Source organism: Gadus chalcogrammus, chromosome 5, assembly GCF_026213295.1.
Source record: "Gadus chalcogrammus isolate NIFS_2021 chromosome 5, NIFS_Gcha_1.0, whole genome shotgun sequence".
NCBI classification, from domain to species: Eukaryota; Metazoa; Chordata; class Actinopteri; order Gadiformes; family Gadidae; genus Gadus; species Gadus chalcogrammus.
This window is the reverse complement of record NC_079416.1, coordinates 12,743,213-12,766,117: the sequence shown is the minus strand read 5'-3', so window position 1 is coordinate 12,766,117 and position 22,905 is coordinate 12,743,213. Positions and strand designations below refer to the sequence as shown.

Sequence of the window (22,905 nt, the reverse complement as noted above, 5' to 3'; positions counted from 1 at the left end):
CCCCTGGCTGTTTGGAGAGCGCCCAGTAGAGTGGGTTGGCTGAGCCTCCTATAGCTGATTGAATGAGTAGGCAGCAGTGGAGAAGAAGAGAGGAGTGCTTATGGCAGATTCACTCTGGGCTCGGCAAGCTCATTTTGCAAGCTGGTGGGTGTCCTTTGAGTTGATGCTGAATCAATGTTTGGTCAGAGAACATTTTTATGCAGAGATCTGGGAGACATCCGCGCGTGTTTGTTAGCTCAACGTTCTACCTTTGTAAGTGTACTGTGTACTGTGTAAGTGTACTGAACTCCAGGCCAGAGCTTCTGAATGCATGATGACGGATATATTAACAACTCTTACTAAACCAGACTAAGGATTTTTAACTATTTTTTGTTGGCCGTCATCTCAGAGAACCTGTCCATTTCATGTAAAATGTTACGTGCCATAAATTAAATACAATCAAAATGATGATAATAATAATTCTTACAAAATAATATAGATCATTAAGTGAATTTGTTTCTAATTAATACTGTCTAGGCGATTTGTGAATACATATATTATAAATATGAAATTATGTCCACGATTGGAATCATCAGCTAACAAAACCTCCTTTAGTGCATGCAAGCCGGGATTAATCAGAAGATATCTTTGAACAAAAAGTACATAAAAGGGGCTTAATCCGACTTTTCCAATAATTTCCCATCATGCTTGCGTAGTGCGGCCACGCACAACTGCAGAGAAACATCAAACGTTATCGAGTTATTGTCAGTCGAGTCTGCTGTCTCCTTTGATAGCCGTGGAATGGTTTTAATAGGTGCACCAGCTCACAAGAAAAACCTCGCCAGGGTCCTGGGTTGAACTCTGACTGTCCTACGATTGGCTGAGAGAGCAGAGAGATGCAGAGTATAAAGATCTGTTCAACTGATAAGACCAGGGAGCTTCCTCTGGCTTTTAAACACTGTCAGATCCCATCAATATCCCCAGCTCTATGCCCAGTCAGGCTGAGAACGATGGGGGTCATTTCCCTGCCTTCCTCCACAGCCAATATACAAGGTATAGGACTCTGCTGCCGGTGGGCCCTTGGGACACACAGAGAGAGACTGGGGCGATGAATCCCTAGTGTTTTATGTATGAAATATATATTTAGATATAAACATTTGAGTGTTCCAAACAATAGCGTCCTGCCTTGGCCGAAGGCTGTAAGCAAAGGTCGTTTGGAATTGAAATATCACTGGCCAGGCAGATCATTGTGCATCAACAGCCCAAGCCACTCACTCTACTGGAGGGAGAACTATGAAGGAGTGGAAATGCTCTTGTGCTTATTGCAGCCATAAATTACATATGAGTATTTTAAAGCTCCTCCAGGCCAATAGCCCCCCCGCCCAGAGGAGGACACCTGAATGCAGGGACTAGCCGTCAAACACAGCAGCGACAGCAAATAACAGTAATTCAGCTGACTGTTCGGAGTTTAGCCGAATGGGTGACGTGTATGTGCCTATGTGTGCGTGTGCGTGTGTGTGTGTGTGTTTGCCTGTGTGTGTGTGTGCCTGTGTGTGTGTGTGTGTGTGTGTGTGTGTGTGTGTGTGTGTGTGTGTGTGTGTGTGTGTGTGTGTGTGTGTGTGTGTGTGTGTGTGTGTGTGTGCCTGTGTGTGTGTGTGTGCCTGGATGTGTGTGTGTGTGTGTGTGTGTGTGTGTGTGTGTGTGTGTGTGTGTGTGTGTGTGTGTGTGTGTGTGTGTGTGTGTGTGTGTGTGTGTGTGTGTGTGTGTGCGTGCGTGTGTGTGCGCGCTTGTGCGTGCACGCGTGTGTCCGTGCGCGTGTTTGTGTGCAGCTGTCCGGCTAATACTGCAGGAGTAATCACAGATGTGTCATTTAGAGATTCAGCCCAGCAGGCGATCCCCAATTACCAGCTCCGCACAGCTTCCCAGAGAGGGGCAGCAGCTGCAGCCCTGCCACACAACTCCACTAACAACTGCTAGGCCCTCCATTCAGCCTCCCTCTCATCCCCAGCCTGGCTTGGAGGACCACGAACACAGGGTGTTAGGTGGACGAACACTGGGCCAGAGGTTATTTGGACTAATCATAAAGTAGAGGGGTGCCAACAAAAGCGTTTATCCACTATTTAGAATTTTTAGCAGAGGCTTATTTTAATCAAGGTGACTGAGAGCAAATGTAGAGACATGAGCGTTAATAAGCAGGTTCAGCCAGGATCATTTACTGTGAGAATTCTGCCTTTTTACCTGCCAATGCCAGAATAGGAGCTGTTTTAACAGCCAACCCTGAAATGTTTTTACCAGCCGCCACTGGCTAGTGGCAGGCGTTAATCATGGACCCTATGGCCTGTTGGACTGTGGACATTGGGGCACTGTGGAGGGTGGACATTGGTTACCTAACCACCGGAGCATCCACCCTCTGTAACTCTCCCGTTGCCCCCCCCCTGACCTCAGGAACATGACCATGGGGCCGCGGACGTACCTGTCCCTCCAGGTCGAAGGCCAGACAGGCGATGCCGTGGGTGTGCGTGTCCTTGAGGATGGACACAGTCTGCACTGTGTACGAGTCCCACACGCAGATGTACGGCTCCTTGCCCACCTGCCCTGTGGCCACCAGCACGCGCTCCGGGTGCAGCGCTAGACTGCAGGGGGGAGAGGAGAGGGATGAGCGACCAAGAGTCACAAACAGAGGCCGAGAGAGAGAGAGAGAGAGAGAGAGAGAGAGAGAGAGAATAGGGCTTTGTGTGGGGAGAAGGGTTTATAAAGCGAAAGGAAAGGAGAGTAATTGCATTGTGTTTATGGTATGTATAGATGTGAGAGCGAGAGAACATCTGCATCTGCGCGCGCGCGCGCTCGCGGCAGCAGAAGGGGACGACCCCCCCGATCCTGGCTCCCACCCTGCCCCCTTGCCTTGGGGGTGGCATGCTTCACTTCAGCTCTTCATGGTCAGATACCTTCACAGGGCCCCACCGCCCCCTCCTATGCCTGCTGCTGCCTATGGAGCAGCCTCCCTCTCAACTGTGCTACTCTGCCTTCTATTAAGTCATCCCGTCGAATTCTCCCCCTCCAGCTCCTCTTCCGGGGTCTCTTGACTTCCCACAGCATATGCTCATGCTCTTACATAATCATTTACCACTAACCCTCCACATCATTTTGGTCCAGTCCACACACCCACCACCACTGCCACCACTCAGGGCTACGCACGCGATCCCACTCTGCAGCTGAGCAACAGCCTACTGTACTATACAGCTCCCTAACCCCAACCCCCCCCCCCCCCCATTCAGCACCCCCAGCCCCCCCTGCAGCCGCCTGTCACGTTCCGATCCTCTGATTGATTCACTGGGCAATTCCCTTCCCTTCCGTTGTCCTGGCCTATATAGTGAACGGCGCTCCCTCCATCATAATCAGGTCGGCTGTGTTGCCGAGCCGACCGGCGCCCAGCATCCCTCCACTAATCCTGGCAGGCATTCAGAGAGCTGGAGCGGGCAGGCCGGGCTGGGCAGCGGCAGACTCCCGTCATCAGCCCACGACAGGGTGGTGCTCTTTCTGTACCACCCCCCTCCCGCCTCGGGTCTCTCTCTCCACACACACACACACAGCCACAAGCACACGCACACGCACAGAAACGCATTCACAAACAAACTCTGATTTTGCCGTTTTTTCGTTTCAATCCAAGAAAGCTCCCAACCAGCTGTGTATGCTCGTGTCCCCCTGTCTCTGGTGATACTCTGGGGGGTTACATTCTCAAATGGACCCGAGTCTTCATGGTTTACTTGGCCCTCTCCCTCTCTCTCTCTCTCTCTCTCTCTCTCTCTCTCTCTCTCTCTCTCTCTCTCTCTCTCTCTCTCTCTCTCTCTCTCTCTCTCTCTCTCTCTCTCTCTCTCTCTCTCTCTCTCATCAACACCATCACCCCCACTCCTCCTACACCTTATATGTGCTCAACTCCACCACACCGTGACACAACTTCTCGGATTGCTTCATGTGAATTACATAATCAGAGCATAGCATTCTAAAAATAGCACCTGGAAAGACAAGGAATGTGATTTTAAATGTTTAAAAATGTCGTGGCAGATAAAATAAATGTAGCTTTGGCAAGGACTGGTCCTGAATCGCAGAGCCATTTGTTCCATTTAGAACAACAGGACAAATATGACTGTGTAAAAATCATACTACTCTCCAATGGGCAGATGCTTTTATCCAAAAGGACTCAGTGAGAAATGTGAGATGGATGTCTTTTTGGAGCAGATAGGGACATCATCCTCTAATAACCACCCGCTAGACTGCTGATATTTGAGAGTCAAAGCTTGTGCCTTTTGGCTGGAAGTCAAACATCCTTTACACAGCGTCGCTTTTGTCAGTGATGCCTTCAATTCATCAAATAAGAAAACTGGAGAATTCCATACAAATTCAATCATGAAAAAAAATGGGCAAAGTTTCAAGCTTAATGATTCAAAAATGTGCAGCTTTTTTTTTATGATTGTTTTATTCACACAATGAGGAGCGATTTCCACACACTAAGCCCAATTTATTCAGGAAGAAAACGCCCCGGGTCACACTTCAGTGAGCTTTACTTTCATCGCCATCAGCCAAAGAGCATCGCTAATGGCATATCTTTCATCTTTCATACCGAATAGTTTAAGGTATTTCAATTCAAGTTCAAGTCAAGTTCAATTGACATTTCCGGTGACGAATAGTTAAACCGTATAGTTAATTATAAACCTGGTATGAAGTAGTTATTGGCAGGTCATCATAGAGAATACAGCCCTGACACTTATTTGCAGTAGTCAACACATTAATAATTGTCCTTGTATTTATGAATGATAAGTGGGATTGATCTAAGATGATGTGTTCTTATTCAATGTGAACTATGATGCTGTAGGCCCCTGACTGTGACAGGGATGTGTTCAGCAGGCAGAATGTCTGAGGCATATATTAAAGTAGAAACGTAGTATAGTTGTAAAATGTTGGGATTTACACTTGATTGGATTAAAGGGATTTTGAGTTGACTTGCAAATGTCTAAAGGTCAGCTCTAATCCAGCTGCCAATTGCTTGACTACCGCTGAGCAAACACTGTTTTTTAAAGGAGTACAGTGCAGTGAAATGTGGTCGATGAACAGAGATGTCATCTTGACATCTTGTATCTTTTTATCTATGAATCTATAAATGGATGTATCTTGCGACCATACTGTATAACAATCCACACCCAAAGCATTAATTTGTAACTTGTTCAAGCAACAAACATCTGAACAAATCAAACTACTCCCCTCATCTATGTTTCAGGTGCGACGGTTAAAGCATGCGGCACTGATTGGCTCCGGCTCTGTTTCAGTAACTTGGGGAGGATCCTAATCGGTGTGGACAGACCTGCTCTTTAGAGACCAGTCTTGAGCAGAGAGCCAGGGCAGCTCTTCCCAGAGACGGGAGAACCGTTCACTCCACGGCCCAGCCTCCGAGGAAACGCCAGCACAGAGCCTGCGAAAAAATACTCGTCACTGTATGAGCGCCTCGTAGTGGTTGGGGGGTTTGAATCCCAGTCAAAAAAGGTGCTGGTCGATTCCCAGGCCTTGGAGTCTCCCTATGGGTGTTTGTGACGGGGTAGGATGCTTCATCCCTACCTGCTCGTTTTGACATGAACATGTTTGAATGTCAATTCAGTATGGGTCGCTTTGGATAAAGGCAGCTGATTAATAATAAAAGGTATTGTGGCAACTGTGCAGGACAACCTCAATAGCCGAACACCAAACAAGTCTAGATGGCATGGCAATCAAAGGTTCTGAGAGTCCTTTTGAATTACAGTTCAACACAAATACAACCACAAACCCAGCTTGGGGTTTAATTGTGGGGAAGAATGATGCAATTATTGGTTGGTGATGTGGAGACACATACTACGCTTTAACCTCTGACTATATAATTGATATAACAGCACAGATGTTTATAAAAATCTGTGCAGCTATTTCAATTATATGCGTCTGTATAAATACAGATGCTGATGTGAATAACAATACTCACATGCTCTGGGCTTTAGGTGCTTTTGAACATATCTTGGTTCACAACATCAGCCCTCATATCTCAACTGACAGCTATTGAAGTAGGCAATCTCCCTCTCTCTGCTGAAACAGGTACAGCCTGTTTCAATCGGAAGCAATAAAACCCAAATAGCTTGAAGTATTGAGACGTTTTCATATTTGCATATAATATATATTGCATATATCTGCTTCCTGTATTCTGACCGGAGAGCCCTGATGAGTTTTTCTAAAGACGGTCGCTAAACCCATGCCCCATTGGACTCAGTAAAGCTTGATGAAAAGATATCAACCCTCGGCCTCTAGAAACGCTTGTATCCTCATGAACACCCTTTTAATGAACACATTCATTAGTGCGCGGATCAGAGTTCAGATTAAGAGAGGCTGGCGAAATCAATATCATAAGTATACAAGGCTTACAGACGCGAGTGGGCTTGGTGTTGGGGGACGAGAAGGACAGGAGGAATGTAGATGTAGTGGTAGACGCGGGAAGGAGTACGACTGGGGAGGATGGGGAGAGAGAGACTCGAACGTGATGTGGTTCAGGGAGGCCTGGGGCTCCTATGGTAGACAGATCGATATGACTCAAAGATGAAGAACCCACCCTGCACTGTCCACCATTCTGTCCCCAGAAAATAGACAACAATGGGTTTTGGGATTTTCTTTAAAACAGTTTCTTATGTTGGTATGCTCGTGTGTCTGGTCGCCTGGGGACCCACTTCCCTCTTTTGGGAATGAACTACATGGCAGCTGTATGAAGTGATCTGGGATTGAGGGAAGGAATTTGTCTTACAAACTTCATTACTGTCATTATATTGCACATTATATTGTGTCATTTACAGTAGTAAAAAACAAAAACATTTACGTATTCATGTGTGTGTGTGCATGTGCGTGTGCACTTGTGTGTGTGAAAATGCGGGTCTATGAAGCTGTCCTCTGAGAGTGTTTCAATATTAATAATATTGACCAGTCAGTGACAACGCCAACACAGAGTGGGGGTGAAATGTAGGTCTACAGCACATGCATAATACACAAGCACCCCAGGTACCCAGACAAAATGTATTAGGTTTAGAGTATGAATACATTTGCCTCTGCTGAGACCTTCCTGCAACATGAACTTCATCATTAGGCTATAGTGAGACTATCAACTAGAATTTTAAGACAAATTTGGGTTGATATTAGGTTGTGTATCACTTACTGACTGCTGCAATGTTGAGTACATCTTCACCATACCGTGCTAACCAATTATGTGCTCCAATCAAGCATTTCAATTTAGGGAGCACACGGGTGGAGTTCACGCTCTTCAATTAATAATTGAGCCGTAGGCCAGCTGACTAGCGACACAGTATATAACTCTAGTCATCTCCAGGCCAACCAAAGGCATGTCAACACAAGCACTGAAGCGTTAGACATGGGTCGTATAGTGGGTTTAGTTAAGTTGCTGGCAAAAGAAAATACAAGAATGATCGTCTAAATAGGAAATATGTAATGGATAAACTTTGTATACAGGAGATTAACTTGATCTAGTTGAGTTTGTAGTGCACCACCACGAGTTGCTGTGAGACGTTCTTCGCAAATTTCTAGACCAGTTGGTTTAAGGTTTCCCATGGCTGCTTTAATCGGGGTTCAAAGGACCCCAGAGAGACAGAAAACCTCAAGGACAAACACACATGTAACATGTCCACTTATCAGACACTTTCTTTACCCAACTTGTTCGCCCAACCCATACACGTCAGACAAGGGAAACACATTAGACGTGAAACGAGGATGTGCAAGATGAAACATCAGCCCCAATGACGCTCGTCTTCTGCCTCTGTCCTTGGTGCTGAAACGTAGGGATTGACGTGCATTCAGTCAGTGTTGTGATGGGAGTGTGGTAAAAACGCTACCTGATTATGTCATCGTTGTGTCCCAAGTAGAATTTCTGCTTGTGCTCCCGCGTGTTGTACACAACTCCCACGCCGGCGACGAAATACACGATCTCCTTGGCCGCCGTGTAGTACAGGTTGTTGCGACACTGGTGTCCCCGGTACCCGTAGACCCACTCCAGTCTCAGGTGGCAGTTCGGAGCGGTCCTGTCAGCCATGTCCGTACTTCCGTGTCTCTGGTGCTAGCGGCTTGTGCAGGAGACAGGGTCATTCACCAGAAAGGATGGTTCTTTAAGCCAGTATGAGTCCCATTAGTTCCGTTGGATGTCCAGTCAAGAGCGTTGCCACAATGAATTATTTGATGTTTCATGTGCTTTGATAGAAGGCTATCCTAATTTATTTTCTTTTTAAGGTTCCTGTTTTTCCTTCGGAATAAGCTGTTTTAGATGTTTTGGGATGGTAGGTCTACTCATCATACTTTGGCTCCGGCATTGCAGCGCTCTCCGACATAGGTCAAAGCTCTTGTCAAATCCCACAAAGATGGAGCTTTAGTGTTATCCACAAGCCCCGCCCACATCGATGCGAGATCAGGGGCCGAGCCTATCAGGTCCGTCCTCATCCTAGAAGGAGAATTCAAGACGCACAGGCTCGCCGAGTACAAGGGTTTGGGGTTCGCGTGCGAGGCTTTCTGAGTCACCGTTTTCTATATAGAACACTTCGTCAAAAACCCGTTAACGTAACTCATCATTAGTTAGCGGGTTGTGAATGAATCACAGGCGAAATATAATTAAAATAAAGTCAATTATTGCCGTTAATGTACCCTGCATATTATAAATGGTTAGAGATACAAACATAGAGTGCTTTCATTGTATGTGTTCTGCTCTAATCTACTGCACTTTCCTATGATGTTTTATGTAGGTTAGGCTATGTTTTATTGTCTGCATATTTTATTGTATGTTTGTAATTGTCTGTTGATTCGTTCCTACTATGCGCTACTATATCTTCTGAGTCACCTATGTTTTTTTTAATCTTTGATTATACCTGCATTTTATTTCTGTAATTTTAGGTTGCCTTTTGAATATCTGGCCGGGGACAACGGATGTAAACTAGCCTCTTGGGCTAACTCTGGCTCACTTACAGTTTGACTGTTGATTAGTGTGCACTGTCCCTGAAATAAACCAATAAATAAATAAAATAGAGCAATTTTTGAATTGGTTGGAACGTTTTCTTCCAATACATATAGTATAGTGACATCATTTTTTAAAAATTGTTTTAGGGAAATACTGCGATAGACTGGGGGTAATAGGTAATAATGTAATATGTAATGCATCATGGTTTAAACTTTAAAGAATAAAGGGGAAACTACGACAGTAAACTGAAGGAGGGGCCAATGAAGCCCCGCCCCCTGTCCGTTGCCGAGCAACAGGAAAAAGCTTTAGCAGTTCATCCATGGTTAGCCTGAAAGCTCTCTGTTGAAACTCCAAGGGATTTTCTCTTTTTCCTTTTACTTAAACCATGGAAGTGACAATGGATCCGTTATTTCTGGCGTGGAGCTACTTCCGGAGAAGAAAATTTCAACAATGCTCTGATATTTGTTCGAAAATATTAGAGGACAGTCCCTATGATCAGGTAATGTGGTGTAAAGTAGGTAGCTAAGTCGCCTAGCATGCTAGCGATCTGGATCTGGATCGGTTTACTTGGTATCGAGGTAAACATAATCCTGATCAACTCTGTTGGACTCGTACGAATCCTTAACCTTCTCTTCTCCTTAACCTTAAAGCGCCTATCTCTTTATTTGCATTTTTACATTGCAATATTTCTTTCTCTGATGTTTGTTGCTCCCCTCTTAATGTTTTACAATCTGATCTCAACACATATGCTATCTTGTTAACTCAATCATGCTCTCTCAAGGACGCTGGCTCCTCAATGCTTATTTCTGAGGTAACCTCAATCCTTTGTCTTCCTGCACTTTTAACACTGGATACGGCAATATATATGCAGTCCCCCTGCAAACCGAGTACATGTTGTAGTAACGAGTGACGAGTGTGACTCTCCCATCCCCTAGTCTTGCAAATAAATGTAGTCTAATAAAAAATATGATCAGCCGTATCGTGTCATGGAGAAATAGTTAAGTACGTAGTTCTTGTCAAGTTGTTCTCCTCCAGTGGGATTTACAAAAACTGTGTGTGTGTGTGTGTGTGTGTGTGTGTGTGTGTGTGTGTGTGTGTGTGTGTGTGTGTGTGTGTGTGTGTGTGTGTGTGTGCGTGCGCTTGCATCAGGCTGCGTGGAGTCTGAAGACGCGAGCCCTGACAGAGATGGTGTACATAGACGAGATCGAGGTGGACCAGGAAGGCATCGCTGAGATGATGCTGGATGAGAGCTCCATCGCCCAGGTTGCTCGTAAGTAGCTCCGCTGGGGAAACGGAGTGAAGAGAGTCCTCTAAGGTGAACCCCACCCCCAATGCCTTGAGAGCATTCAACTGCTGCTGGCCCCAATGGCTGCACTGAGTCCTTTGGCTAAGCTGTTACGAAGGGTTGCTGGTTTGATCCTGTGTGGGGCGGTGGGGCATCAGAGAACCAGTGTTTCATTATTCACACTGCCCAAAATAATGCTTTATGTCAGCTTAATTGAGAATATACAATGACTTATTCTACTCATTTCCAGGACCTGGGACATCTCTGAGACTCCCAGGAACCAGTCACGGTGCTGGACCCACTCCCGCTGTCAGGTACCCCAGGCAGAGAGTAGATCCATCAGTTCAACACTTAAAGCCAAGCATGGTGAACTCATTCAAAGCAACAGCTTGTCATATTAGTATTTCCTTGTTCATTCCACCTGAAGGCCCATGACGCAGTCGGGACGCCCCATTACAGGGTTTGTAAGACCCAGTACCCAGTCAGGGAGACCCGGTACCATGGAACAGGCCATCAGGACCCCACGCACGGCCAGCACGGCACGGCCCATCACCAGCGCCTCCGGGAGATTTGTTCGCCTGGGAACGGTAATACAATGGGGTTTCCCCAAGGGAGCGAGTTCAAATGCATTATTCCTGATGAGGAGAGAACAGATGTCCAACCAGAACCAGATCCAGCCATTAGCTTGTGTGCGTCTGCAGGAAGACGTAGCACATTGAATGCACTGAGAGTTAATTGTGCAGAATTTATTGTTTCCCATATAATGACTCTATTGCTTCTTCATAGTCATTATAGTATCATTATCACATTTACTTTCCTGGATAAAAGATAATCTAACGCCATCCCCACTTCTAAACCTACCCCCCCCGCCCCGCCCCCCCAAGTCTACAGCAAGGCTCTGCATGTTGCACACCACACGCATGCAGACATTCACACATGCACACGCAGCCAGCCCTCAACGTACATATCGGATAGATATGTGATGTTCAGTGTTGTGTATTTTATTCTTATTTTGTTGTGTTGTTGTGTTCACCCAGGCATCCATGTTAACTAATCCAGAGGGACCATTTATACATTTATCAAGACTCAATTTCTCCAAGTATTCCCAAAAGCCCAATTTATCCAAGGTAAGACAATGAATAGTTTTGTAATTTAACTTTATTAATAATACAATCGTAAGTCTAACATTTTCAAATCAATGTGTCTATTTGTCTTCTAGACTCTCTTTGAGTACATCTTTCATCATGAAAATGATGTGAAAAATGTAAGTTGAAGGACAGTTATTGGCTTGAGTATTGATTTCATACCAATGTACCGCAGCACATGTACCTTCCACATGCTTCAGGACCTGTGTTCTGTACCCAGGCTTTAGATTTGGCTGCTCAGGCTACTGAGCATGCTCAGTTCAAAGACTGGTGGTGGAAGGTTCAGCTGGGGAAATGCTACTACAGGTAATCAGTCAGTATTAAAAACATGTTACTATCACAGAATATTTCAAGATTATATTACAGATCACATTTAAGGTGTATTATCAGAAGCTGCTATTCAATTAAAAAGTAAACATCAAAATCCTTTGTGCGTTGTTCTTTCAGACTTGGTTTGCATCGCGAATCAGAGAAACAGTTCAGATCTGCACTCAATCACCATGAGGCGGTCGATACTTACCTCTATCTTGCCAAGGTACTCGTATATTAGGATGTCCTAACAACCAATCACAGGGCAGAAGATAACACAAGGATGCAGTAATCTTGGGGACACAAATAGTTAAATTGATTGACGTCTTGTTATCTCCCATTAAAACTAGGTATCAGCGTCTCGACCAGCCAATCACAGCGCTGAACCTGTTATCTCCTCTTAAAACTAGGTGTATCAGCGTCTCGACCAGCCAATCACAGCGCTGATTCTGTTATCTCCCGTTAAAACTAGGTGTATCAGCGTATCGACCAGCCAATCACAGCGCTGAACCTGTTCAAGCAAGGCCTGGACCGCTTCCCAGGAGAGGTCACCCTACTCACGGGAATCGCACGCATTCACGAGGCGAGTTTGGTTAATCTTTTGTGTTTTAAAGTCTCCTCCATCTTAACCTCCAAAAAACATTATACACGTCCTGATTAAATTGGCCGTACTCCCGCCATATTTTTAGTCAATTGCGCGTATTTGTAACCTGCGTTTGTTTTGCTGTTGTCTCCTTAACAGGAGATGAACAACATTCCCTCAGCCACAGAGTACTACAAAGACGTCCTGAAACAGGACAATACTCACGTGGAAGCCATCGCCTGCATCGGCAGCAACCACTTCTACACGGACCAGCCCGAGATCGCACTGCGCTTCTACAGGTCAGCCGTGACGTGCATGAGACCAACCCCTTGAGCTCCCATTGCTTGTTCCAATTCAATCCTGAATTCCTGAATGCCGATTCAATCCTGAATTCCGATTCTAGCAAGAGATGGGAGCTCAAGAGGTCGGCACCAAACTCTTGAGCTCCCATTGCTTGTTAGGATTGAATTCCGATTAAATCCTGAATTCCGATTCTAACAAGCGATGGCACGCGCTCCCACCGCTTGTTCATTTAATCCTGTCGGTCCCTTAGACGGCTGCTCCAGATGGGGGTGTACAACTGCCAGCTGTACAACAACCTGGGCCTGTGCTGCTTCTACGCCCAGCAATACGACATGACGCTGTCGTCGTTCGAGAGGGCCCTGGCACTGGCGGCCAACGACGAGGAGCAGGCGGACGTCTGGTACAACATCGGCCACGTGGCCGTGGTAAGAGATCAGGGAGGGGATACGCTGCTTTCTACTCATGCTCTGTAGCCCAAAGAGGCTCACCGCCAAAGTGGCTTACGATGGAGGGGGAGAGGGGGGGGTGAAGTGTTAGGAAAGACGTGAAGCATCAGGATGCTAGCTGGTTGGCTATGGCCATTTGGAATCCAACACCCTAGCCGCTATACTATCCTACCCACTTTGACATTATTTCTGAAAAGGATGTGTAACTCTTATTGTTTCTTTTCAAAGTAAAAGTCAGGTTTATTGTCAATTCCAAGATGTACAAGACAGGAATCGAATTCTTGGAATCGAAATTGCGTTTTTCTCTGACCCATGGTGGAATAAGGAGAAAAGGAGCAAATTAGGTTCAATAAAAAAAAGTAATATTTACAATTAATAAAATCGAAATAGTGCAAAATAATTCTGATTGATAAGTCTTCTCCATTGCCTCCCGATCCTTTGACCAATGGAAGCCTTTGACTCACTGCCGAGTGTGTGTGTCTCAATACTCTCCTGACAGGGCATAGCAGACTTGACACTAGCCTATCAGTGCTTCAAACTGTCTTTGGCCTTCAACAACGACCACGCCGAGGCCTACAACAACCTGGCCGTGCTTGAGCTGCGCAAGGGTCGCGTCGAACAGGTGAGCACTTTGGCATTTTTCATTTGGCATTTTTTAATTGATTGCCTCATTAGAGCCCACAGGACTTCGGCTCGCTAATGGGTGAGTGTCCCATGAACATCTCAGCTAAAGTGATCAACCTGTTTGGTATAAGTAACATTAGATGTGGACGCAGTTATAAACAAATGGAACATAATTGAGGATTTAATAAATAATTATTAGTTGCTTGGCTCATCCAATCCGAAACCTAAGGGAAGGAATCGGATTGGAAATGTACCTAGTTGAAAACACTCTAGTCATTTCAAACCATTCAATAATTTCGTAGAAATGTCCACTTCTTGGGTTGTTTGGATGGAATACAGTGGACAACCCTTGTGAATGTCACGGTGGTGCTTATGATTAACACTGTATGTGTTGTTATGTTGCTGCAGTCCAAAGCCTTCCTCCAGACCGCTGCATCCCTGGCCCCTCACATGTACGAGCCTCACTTCAACCTCGCCACTCTCTCTGAAAAGGTAACACCGTTGTTTTCAGACACAGCATTCACCTCATTTGCAACTTGTAAAAACAAAATGTGCATCCCATCCAAAGGTACTTCCTCCTTAGTCTTCTACACTGCTTCTGTGACCTAAGGGTGCCTCACACCTGAAGCGCTTAACCCTAACCCTTACCCTGGTGGTGTGAACGCACACTCGAACTCTGGTGCAGCTGCACACGCACTCTGCTCCGCATCCAAGTAAACTGGTTCTGTACACTTTTTAAGGTGATTGGTGATTTTTTAATTGTAGGAACACCAAAGCAAAATGAAAAAACAAACAAACAAAGAATGAATCTCACCCCAGAACTAACTGTGTGAAAGCGCACTTACACTTGTCGCATCCTTTTAATGTATATTATTTTGTAGCGTGTATATACATGCTCATTTTTATATATTTAATGTATTATCTTACAGTATATTTTTTTCATCTTTCTCTAGTATTATTATGATTATTAATTTTGACCATAGCGATCGTGACAGAAAGGATTTCCCTCAGGATTAATCAAGGTGTGTGTGTGTCCGTGTGTCCGTGTGTCCGTGTCCAGATTGGAGACCTGCAGAGCAGTTACACGGCAGCCCAGAAGTCTGAGGACGACTTCCCGGAGCACGTCGACACGCAGCAGCTCCTCAGAGACCTGCGGCAGCACTTCGCTGCGCTCTGAGACCCCCAGGGTTCATGTAGCCTATGGTCCCGGCCCGTATTGGTAGTGGAACGCCCTCTGTCTGGACAATGGTTGTCATGCTAACATGTAAATAGTAAAGGAAAATAATTATGAAACAGATATTTATTGTTATAAATTGAATACATGATTTGATATGAGATTGTATTTCCATAGTTTCAGAGATATATTGTCATTTTTATGTACTCCATTCAGATAAATGTGAAAACATGTGTGTGTGATTATAATTTATTCATTATAGACAGAGGGCAAAATTGTGAGTGTAATGCATTTTAGATATGTTACTTTATTCTCTTCAGCCCTGCAGTGTTCTTTAGTCCTCCTAAGTGACCAAACTGTTCACAAGAAGCAGCAGGGAGTCCTTATAGGCCCTTTCTTTGGGTTTTATGGACTTCCAGCCTGTGCAAACAGAATTGTTTCATTTGATACAAAGTACAGAATTGCAGGCCATCTATAGTGCCGTAACCTGGTTTTGGATTAAAATGATAACTGACCCTGCAGAGGCTATGCTTGCAATAAACTACACACAAGTATACCACCCTCATCAAAGACATATCATATGTGGGTTCTCCATGTTGCTTTATGGATGGGAGCGTTCAGGAAGTGCAGAAGGGTCCATCTGTTAGGACATTGCCCTGTGTTAACACAGGTACTCAAACATGTTTTCACTTGCAAATAATTGTTTTTTTGTCATTAATGCCTAATCCAAAGATTAGTTCAAAATATAAAGCAGATGTATTTAGATTTGAAATCAGAAATGTCGTGTTCTTTTGGAAAAAGTCTGCCGAGTCAGGAGGATCGCTTTAACTCACTTTATTTGGTAAAGTTTTGGACTAGTCTCTATTGCCGCTTTTCCACCGCACATGTAGCTCGACTCGACACGACACGACTCGACTCGACTCGACACGACTCGACACGACTCGACACGGTAGCAGCGCGGGGTGCTTTTCTATGGCGAGTGGATAGTGCCAGGATTCCCTGGAGAAGGATAACAACGTGTGAAATGAACGTGTGGAGAAGCTACGCCGCCGCCGTGTGGAGAGGATATGCACGCCGCCGCCGTTGGGACTGGGGTTCGATTCCCAGTCTATATAGGCCTATATAATTTGTTCTTCATTATTTTCTGGTATTAATCTATCCAATGACTTGTTGATGAATAAGTTGATGACATTTTATAAAAAACGTTAGTTTTTATGTGTCAACAAGACAAACTGTTTTAAAACAGATCTCAAAAAGGTTTTGATGATTGTATGGGCGTGATGTCACTTCATAGGGCAGAGGGGTATTCCACAAAGCCGGTTTTATCACATAACCGGGCAAATTAACCCAGGGTTTGCGGTAACCCTAGGGTTTCCGTTCCAAATTGAACACGGTATGTTAGTTACTATAGCAAGGGATTTAAAGCTGCGTTCACCGCAGATTCCATGTGTTCACAATGGCATGCCCTTTTGATGAGAGCCCTGTTGATACCGGAGCGCATTCGTGCAATCCACCGGGAGAGATTTATAAGACCACGGCTATATTCGAATGACTTTTTGCTGGAGAGATACAGATTCTCACGCAAATCTTTAATATATTTAAATAGCCTTCTCTCTAGTTCAGGCGTTCTCACGGCGACGTAGGGTAGCAGGCGTCTTAGTGGCGACGAACTTATCCACACGTCGAGAGTAGACGTACATTTTGTCTGAATTTCCTTCTGTACGTCGCCGTGACACCGCCGCCGGTGGACGGATCTTCCATGCCGTCGCCGTGACGTCGCTGCTGGTCTCTCGTCTGCAGTCCCAATCAATCCCATTCAAAATTTCACACGTTCCCACGGCGACGTAGGGTAGGCTGCTCCTTCGCCTCTTCCAGGGAATCCTTAGGTTTGGCACTATCCACTCGCCATACTTTTCCACCGCAAATAGTACCTCCGGGACGTGGGCGGGGTCGTCTGCGCAAAAGGGCCGTGACGTATTTTTGTACGCGACGCAAACAACACCTACGTAACCCACACATGGACAGAACCCACATAACAACAATGGAGAACATCGATGCGATGGCATTCGTGTTCGTATTATTAGCTGGCATGTTGAAGAAGTGGAATATGTTGGCTGCGGCGCTACTATGGCTGTTCTATCGTTACCAGCATGGTTGCCATGTCGCTCTCGTGACTTTGTCACACTCTCTGGCCAATCAGTGGCCGGCCGTCTGCCGACGTCACCTTTTAGCATCGGCTCAGCCGCTTGGAACCTAGAGCGAGGCGGTACTAGAAAAAGCAGCCACTTGAGGTACTAGATCGCGGTGGAAACGCAAAAAAGGCGAGCTGAGTCGAGTCGAGTCGTGTCGAGCTGGTACCATGCAGTGGAAAAGCGGCATTTGAAGCAAAATGAGGGGAATTGTACAGACACATGTGGAGATACACTTACCTTACCCAGTTAAGTCACAACCCATAGCCCAGGGGACCGAACGCTCCAGGTAACGCATCCTTCAGATGCCGAACTAAGTTCGAACTTAGTTCGGCATCTGAAGGATGCGTTACCTGGAGCGTTCGGCCCCCCTGGGCCATGGGTTGTGACTTAACTGGGTAGGCGTGGACTCAGTTATGTGCTCTGATTGGCTAAGCATGGTGCTGAACTCCCGCCTCCTGGACCCGTGTGTGTCTCTTTGCTGCTCTCTTGTGGCTATGTGTTGGAATTACACTTGTTTTTGTCGCCTTGAACTTTGAGCTTCTGGGTCTCTCGAACACATGGGCCGCTCGTATCTCTAGAATTGTTACATGACTGAATGGCTTCTTGTATGGGCCGGACGCCTCCCTAGGATGGGAAAGAAGCCTCTCTAGTCGCCAAGGACATATGTGGCCTGTTGTATGAATGTGTGAATTATGTTACAGAAATAAAAGTATTAGCAGTTGTTGAGTCTAATTGAATCAAACCATTGAGATTGACCTGGGCGAGAGGCTGACTGCTTTGAAGCTCTGTTTTTGCAGTGGAAACACAAAATGGTCTGGCTATGGGTACAATCCAAACCACACTATGAAGTGTAGAAACCTATTCAGGGTGGTGGAGGTATTCTAGGTGGAAGATATCTGGACTGATGACCAGACACTGATGGGAAAGACCGTTAATGCTACCATCGTTCATGTCAGTAGACATGTTGGCCTTTCCTGTCAAGTGTCAACTGGTTTGAACCTGTTGGCGTCAGTGTTTTTTAAAGAAAACTTACTGCATGTTATTTCTTCAGTAAATGAAATGTAGAAACAGTATTTGTTTTTATATAATTTGGTTATTTCATCAAAAATGCATTTCCTGCATTTATTGACAAGATATGGATATAAATATAGGCTATTCATACAAAGAAAATAGATCTCGACATCCATGTACAAATGACAGGATCATATATTAATTTCAATAAATGATTTATTCTTTGAGTTTGATCTTTGTTTGTTTGGTCTGATATTTGAACACGATAAAATATTTTTCCCGTGTGACCTCAACAACATAATCAAGTCGGTATGAATCCACAACCACAAGTCATTGAATCATAGGGTGATAATTACAGGTCTTGAGAGTCCATTTCACAAATCCATTTGAGCGGATGCGTACAGGGAACGTCGTTCCAGGCGTTGTAGGGGTTCACCCCGGGATAGATGCCTGCGCAGTCTTCTCCCGAACTACCCTGATCGTTTGGCTCTCCAGCATGCCAAAAGCTATATGAAGGGGTAGAGCACGGTTAATTGGAAGTTTATAACCGACCCATAAAGAAAATGTCCATCACAAAAGGAAAGTACATTCTTAACATAAAACTAATGCTCATAAAACCTTCGCACATATATAGCAACTTACAAGTAGAATTTAATTAAACATTCCATAAGCTTTTGCCGATCGGTTAGGCACTATACAATACAATGTAACACTTCAATATAAATCCTCTTTCTTGAGAGTTGGTTCTTACTTTATGTTAGGATGTGCACCTCCAATTTGAGACCTGATTCCTGATACGAGTAACGGTGCACACAACCCAACTATCTACCTGTATTTTCTTTACACCCCAAAGAAAAGTAGCCACACAGAAAAGTGGTGTTTGAGGTTTGGTGCAGTGTGAGAGGTTTTGTGTGGTGTCAGGTTTTGTGCAGTGTGTGAAGTTTTGTGCAGTGTGCGGTGTGTGAGGTTCTGTGAGGTTCTGTGCGGTGTGTGAGGTTCTGTGCGATTTGTGAGGTTCTGTTTGGTCTGCTGTGTGTGAGGTTCTGTGCGGTGTGTGAGGTTCTGGGCGGTGTGTGAGGTTCTGTGTGGTGTGTGAGGTTCTGTGTGGTGTGTGAGGTTCTGTGTGGTGTGTGAGGCTCTGTGTGGTGTGTGAGGTTCTGTGTGGTCTGCAGTGTGTGAAGTGCTGTGTGGTATGTGAGGTTCTGTGTGGTGTGTGAGGTTCTGTGTGGTGTGTGAGGTTCTGTGTGGTGTGTGAGGTTCTGTGTGGTGTGCTGTGTCTGAGGTTCTGGGCGGTGTGTGAGGTTTTGTGTGGTGTGTGTAGTGTTGGGTTGTTACCTATCCGCAAGCATCTTTCCATTCAACCACCTCCAGATGCCTTCCTCATCCACGTCTCTCAGTCCGATCCAGTAAGCTGCCCCGTACAGAGATGCACTGGGATCGCTCCTGTCTTGTATATGCATGTGCAACGCCGACTGGAACAAACACACAGTCGTGTCCATTCACAAAACGGGATACACGACAAGACACTGATGATCATTTAAACAGGATGATTGCATAAGCCTTCCAAACATATCATATATCATATATAGTATAAGTGGATTCCCACCTGTTTCACACTGCTGTCTACGACGGCCAGGTCGGCTCCCATCCTCTTACAGACACCTCTAGCCTCCGTCCAGGATCTCTTCGCTTGGTTGGTCTTAGACAGGTAGAAACATCTGGATAGGATGTAAGTCCAACCTGGTGAACAATGTCCACAGTCCATCGCTGCAGTCGAAACCCATGCAGTAACAAAAAAAACATTACAATTTTGTGAATGTATTTCCATCATATATAACATGATTATGTTCTATTGTACAACGTCAAGCGTTGTATTCTTAGCAATGTGTGTTAACCCGGTAGACCTACTCATGAGATTCACTTTGGTCTGCAGTCCTGCAGTCTCCTGGTGAGCCTTGTCGAGTATTGTGTTGTAGTCTCTGCCTCTTCTCTTCTGGTGCTCCAACTCCCACCTGGTCACCTCAATCTGCCTCTTTTCTTTCTCCAGCTGCCGGACCGCACTGTTTCGGGACTCAATTGTGCTTTGGTAATTTTTTAAGATTTTTTGAAACCCCTCGCTGGTCTGAGGCATAGCGTCTGTCTGCTGGCTGTCTGGAAGAAACAAGGGAATGCAATATCACTGCTGTCTCTCTCTGTAAGGATTGTAACAGCAACATGCAGCATGATTCCTGTTTTTATACGTTTATTGTGTGTTATTCCTCAGTTGTCCTTTTGTGACACCTGTCACCCTTTCGTCCACAATAGGTCAATTCACATGGCTAAATCCATTTTGGTAATGCAAGTTATCAATGGGTATGTTTCTGATTACTATAAAATATGACCATACGTACAGTTAATATCTTTAAATGTTACTTACAGTAGATTCCCAAGCTCACATCTACAGTGAACAGAACAACGGCAAGCACGATGAGGCACACTACTGCTGCTTTTTCGGATCTCACACCATGGCTTCCTACAGAGATAGACACTGGACAGAGAGGTCAGAGGGCAACTTTATGGACCCAAAACATTGCATCAACGCTCAGTCACTGTCAAGTGAATTATTCCGTCGTCAGTTTGAGCATTCGTTGTATTAAGAGACACAATCAAAGACACTGCTACTACAAAGTTTACTTTTAGAATGTCTTTTATATTTCGGTACTATACCATTTTGGTTCTGTGTGTCCGCGAAATCCTCTTCATCACTCGATTTATCGTTGATGTTGCCATGTGTACGAGCCGCCTTCGGTGGGATCTCCATGTTGGTGGTTTGGATGGGAGCGTTCAGGGAGTGCAGAAGGGTCCATCTGACAGGACATTGCCCCGTGTAAACACAGCTACTCAACCATGTTTGCACTTCAGAAAAATGCAAATAATTACTTATTTTTCATTAATGCCTAATCCAAAGATTAGTTCAAAGCATCAAGAAGATGGTTTAGATTAAACAGACATTTGGAATCGGAAATAGAAGCATTAGCAGCTGTTGAGACTAATTGAATCAAAAACTGAAAGTTTCAAACCTTTTTTCTTTAAAAATTAATGGTGCCATTAATTATTAAAGAAAACCATCTGCATGTTTTTTTTCTTCAGTAAACAAAATTTATAAACAGTATTATTTTTTCAATTAATCTAAATTTTAAAATGTATTAATTTATTGATAAAATATGGAAATAAATATAAATCATACAGAAAAAGACCTTTGCATCCATGGACAAATGGGGGTCATATATTACAGGGTCATATATTAACTCAACAATAAACAATATCTGCAATATCCTTTGACTTAGATCTTTGCTTTTTTCTCCGATCTATGTCCGGTGTGTCTGATATTTGAACATGACTATGGGCAGGCCAGCACTGAGACTCCCAGTGTCAATGTTTCGTCCCCATTTCCCAAATCCATCTCTTTGATCATTGGTATTCGGTGTTGTTCCAGATATGCAACGTTCCCTCACCGGCATAAGCAGCTGCACAGTCTTACCGCAGGCACCCAGTGTGTTCTCAAGACTTCCAATACCTTTAAACCAATGACATGATATAGATTTAATGATACGCTTTCAAATGCATTCTGGCGCTGTGTGTAGTCCTGCCCCAGTCTCAACGGCTTGGTTTCCCTGTGTCTCGCTGGATGAGTGTCACCATCTATTCTAGTTGACAGTTATCTTGGTTTTTGTCTGCACTGTTCCAAAGTAAAACCAAGTTATTTATTCTGTGAAATGGACCCTTTTAACAGCAAGGTGGGAGAAGGAGGGCAAAGACAGCAGTTGCTCATAACACCCATTATGAGTCTGCTCATAATGTCCTCACTTGTCCTCACCACTATGTAGCATACTGCCTGTCCCTTAGTACATAAAAGGTGCAGAATCAGATTCAGTGTGATGGTTGACGCCTGTTTTTGGCCCATAACGACGCTTCCCCTCCTGACAGGTCATCAGTAGGGTAAAGTAACCTTCTGTTCCTGTCATTATACAATTGGGTCAGTTTAATTTGTCCGTTGTAGCACCAGCATGGACGTTGTTTATGTGCTTGACTAGCTGTGTCCGCAGGTGCACTGCCAATACGGCCCAATAGGCCTCGTTCCCAGCAGGAAACCAGGTGTATTTGAAGGGGAGTTGATGAGGTGATGCAGGCCAGGTGTGAGCAGTTAAGAGTGGCAGGCAAAGCACAGACACAGTGGGTGTGGCCGACGCAGGGGGAGAACACACAGCACCACAACTGTGGCCATGACAGCTACCTACCTTCCTGCCTGGTCCATCCGCAGGCCCAGCCAGAAGCCCACCCTTTCATCCGACATGGAGTCAAGCTGACCATCGCTTTGCCGAGCTTGCTTATGGTCATCTGTATCAGTCAGGGGACACTTAAAGGGTGATGTAATGCCACCAGGCATTATTATGATCAGCCATTTCAAGCCGTTACCTGTTTAGCTATACACTGTAAAAACGAAAACTTAAAATTGTTGGTCTCATTATGATTTCTGAGTAAAATGAATATAAAACATTAAGTATTCATGTCAACTGTTCAATGCAATTTAGTCCAACCAACAATGGTGAGTTTTGGGTCAAGAGTTGGGCTCACTGTAGTATCTTTGTTAGCAAAACACACAGGTTTAGTGATGCTTGAAAGGAGTTACACAATGAGTATTGAATATTAGCCTGATTACAAGAAAAAATAATAATATTGCATTGATGAGTTGATGATATGATGCTTTTAGACATCATTTTATGGTCCCCATGAAGAAATATTTGTTGATACACCGTGATAGTAGAATGTCGCTAGTTGATACAATACACCACAGTAGTTCC

At 44.9% G+C, this 22,905-nt stretch overlaps 3 protein-coding genes across 3 annotated transcripts in view; 1 reads left to right on the top strand and 2 right to left on the bottom strand.

Annotated features, from left to right (window-relative positions):
- eml5 (EMAP like 5) overlaps positions 1-8,421 on the bottom strand; it is a 41,915-nt gene extending 33,494 nt beyond the window's left edge. The window contains exons 1-2 of the mRNA XM_056591252.1: positions 7,884-8,421; positions 2,453-2,612 (exon numbers count right to left, since the gene is read on the bottom strand). Coding sequence (XP_056447227.1) covers positions 2,453-2,612; positions 7,884-8,080 — 357 coding nt within the window. The 5' untranslated portion in view covers positions 8,081-8,421. The remainder of the gene's footprint in view (positions 1-2,452; positions 2,613-7,883) is intronic.
- A 746-nt stretch (positions 8,422-9,167) lies between these two features.
- Positions 9,168-15,720, top strand: ttc8 (tetratricopeptide repeat domain 8). The gene is made up of 14 exons (XM_056590049.1): positions 9,168-9,491; positions 10,142-10,262; positions 10,528-10,591; positions 10,705-10,864; positions 11,315-11,404; positions 11,497-11,541; positions 11,643-11,728; positions 11,870-11,957; positions 12,204-12,314; positions 12,474-12,613; positions 12,868-13,042; positions 13,563-13,685; positions 14,096-14,179; positions 14,748-15,720. The coding sequence occupies exons 1-14, from the start codon at positions 9,378-9,380 to the stop codon at positions 14,862-14,864; spliced, it is 1,518 nt and encodes a 505-aa protein (XP_056446024.1). The 5' UTR covers positions 9,168-9,377; the 3' UTR covers positions 14,865-15,720.
- Positions 15,721-18,262: 2,542 nt separating this feature from the next.
- On the bottom strand, positions 18,263-20,913 carry LOC130382357 (CD209 antigen-like). Its single transcript, XM_056590050.1, has 6 exons — positions 20,771-20,913; positions 20,481-20,591; positions 19,973-20,215; positions 19,671-19,831; positions 19,400-19,536; positions 18,263-18,570 (listed from the first exon to the last, which is right to left on the bottom strand). The coding sequence occupies exons 1-6, from the start codon at positions 20,862-20,864 to the stop codon at positions 18,417-18,419; spliced, it is 900 nt and encodes a 299-aa protein (XP_056446025.1). The 5' UTR covers positions 20,865-20,913; the 3' UTR covers positions 18,263-18,416.
- Between the last annotated feature and the right edge of the window lie 1,992 nt (positions 20,914-22,905).

Excerpts from the sequence above, each read along its gene's own strand:
- ttc8 (XM_056590049.1), top strand. The coding sequence starts at position 9,378 with ATGGAAGTGACAATGGATCCGTTATTTCTGGCGTGGAGCTACTTCCGG. Across the intron at positions 10,592-10,704 it reads GGACCCACTCCCGCTGTCAG|GCCCATGACGCAGTCGGGAC; the intron begins GTACCCCAGGCA and ends TTCCACCTGAAG. Across the intron at positions 12,614-12,867 it reads ATCGCACTGCGCTTCTACAG|ACGGCTGCTCCAGATGGGGG; the intron begins GTCAGCCGTGAC and ends TCGGTCCCTTAG.
- LOC130382357 (XM_056590050.1), bottom strand. The coding sequence starts at position 20,864 with ATGGAGATCCCACCGAAGGCGGCTCGTACACATGGCAACATCAACGAT. Across the intron at positions 19,537-19,670 it reads TAGACAGCAGTGTGAAACAG|TCGGCGTTGCACATGCATAT; the intron begins GTGGGAATCCAC and ends TGTTTGTTCCAG. Across the intron at positions 18,571-19,399 it reads GGAAAGATGCTTGCGGATAG|CTTTTGGCATGCTGGAGAGC; the intron begins GTAACAACCCAA and ends CCCTTCATATAG.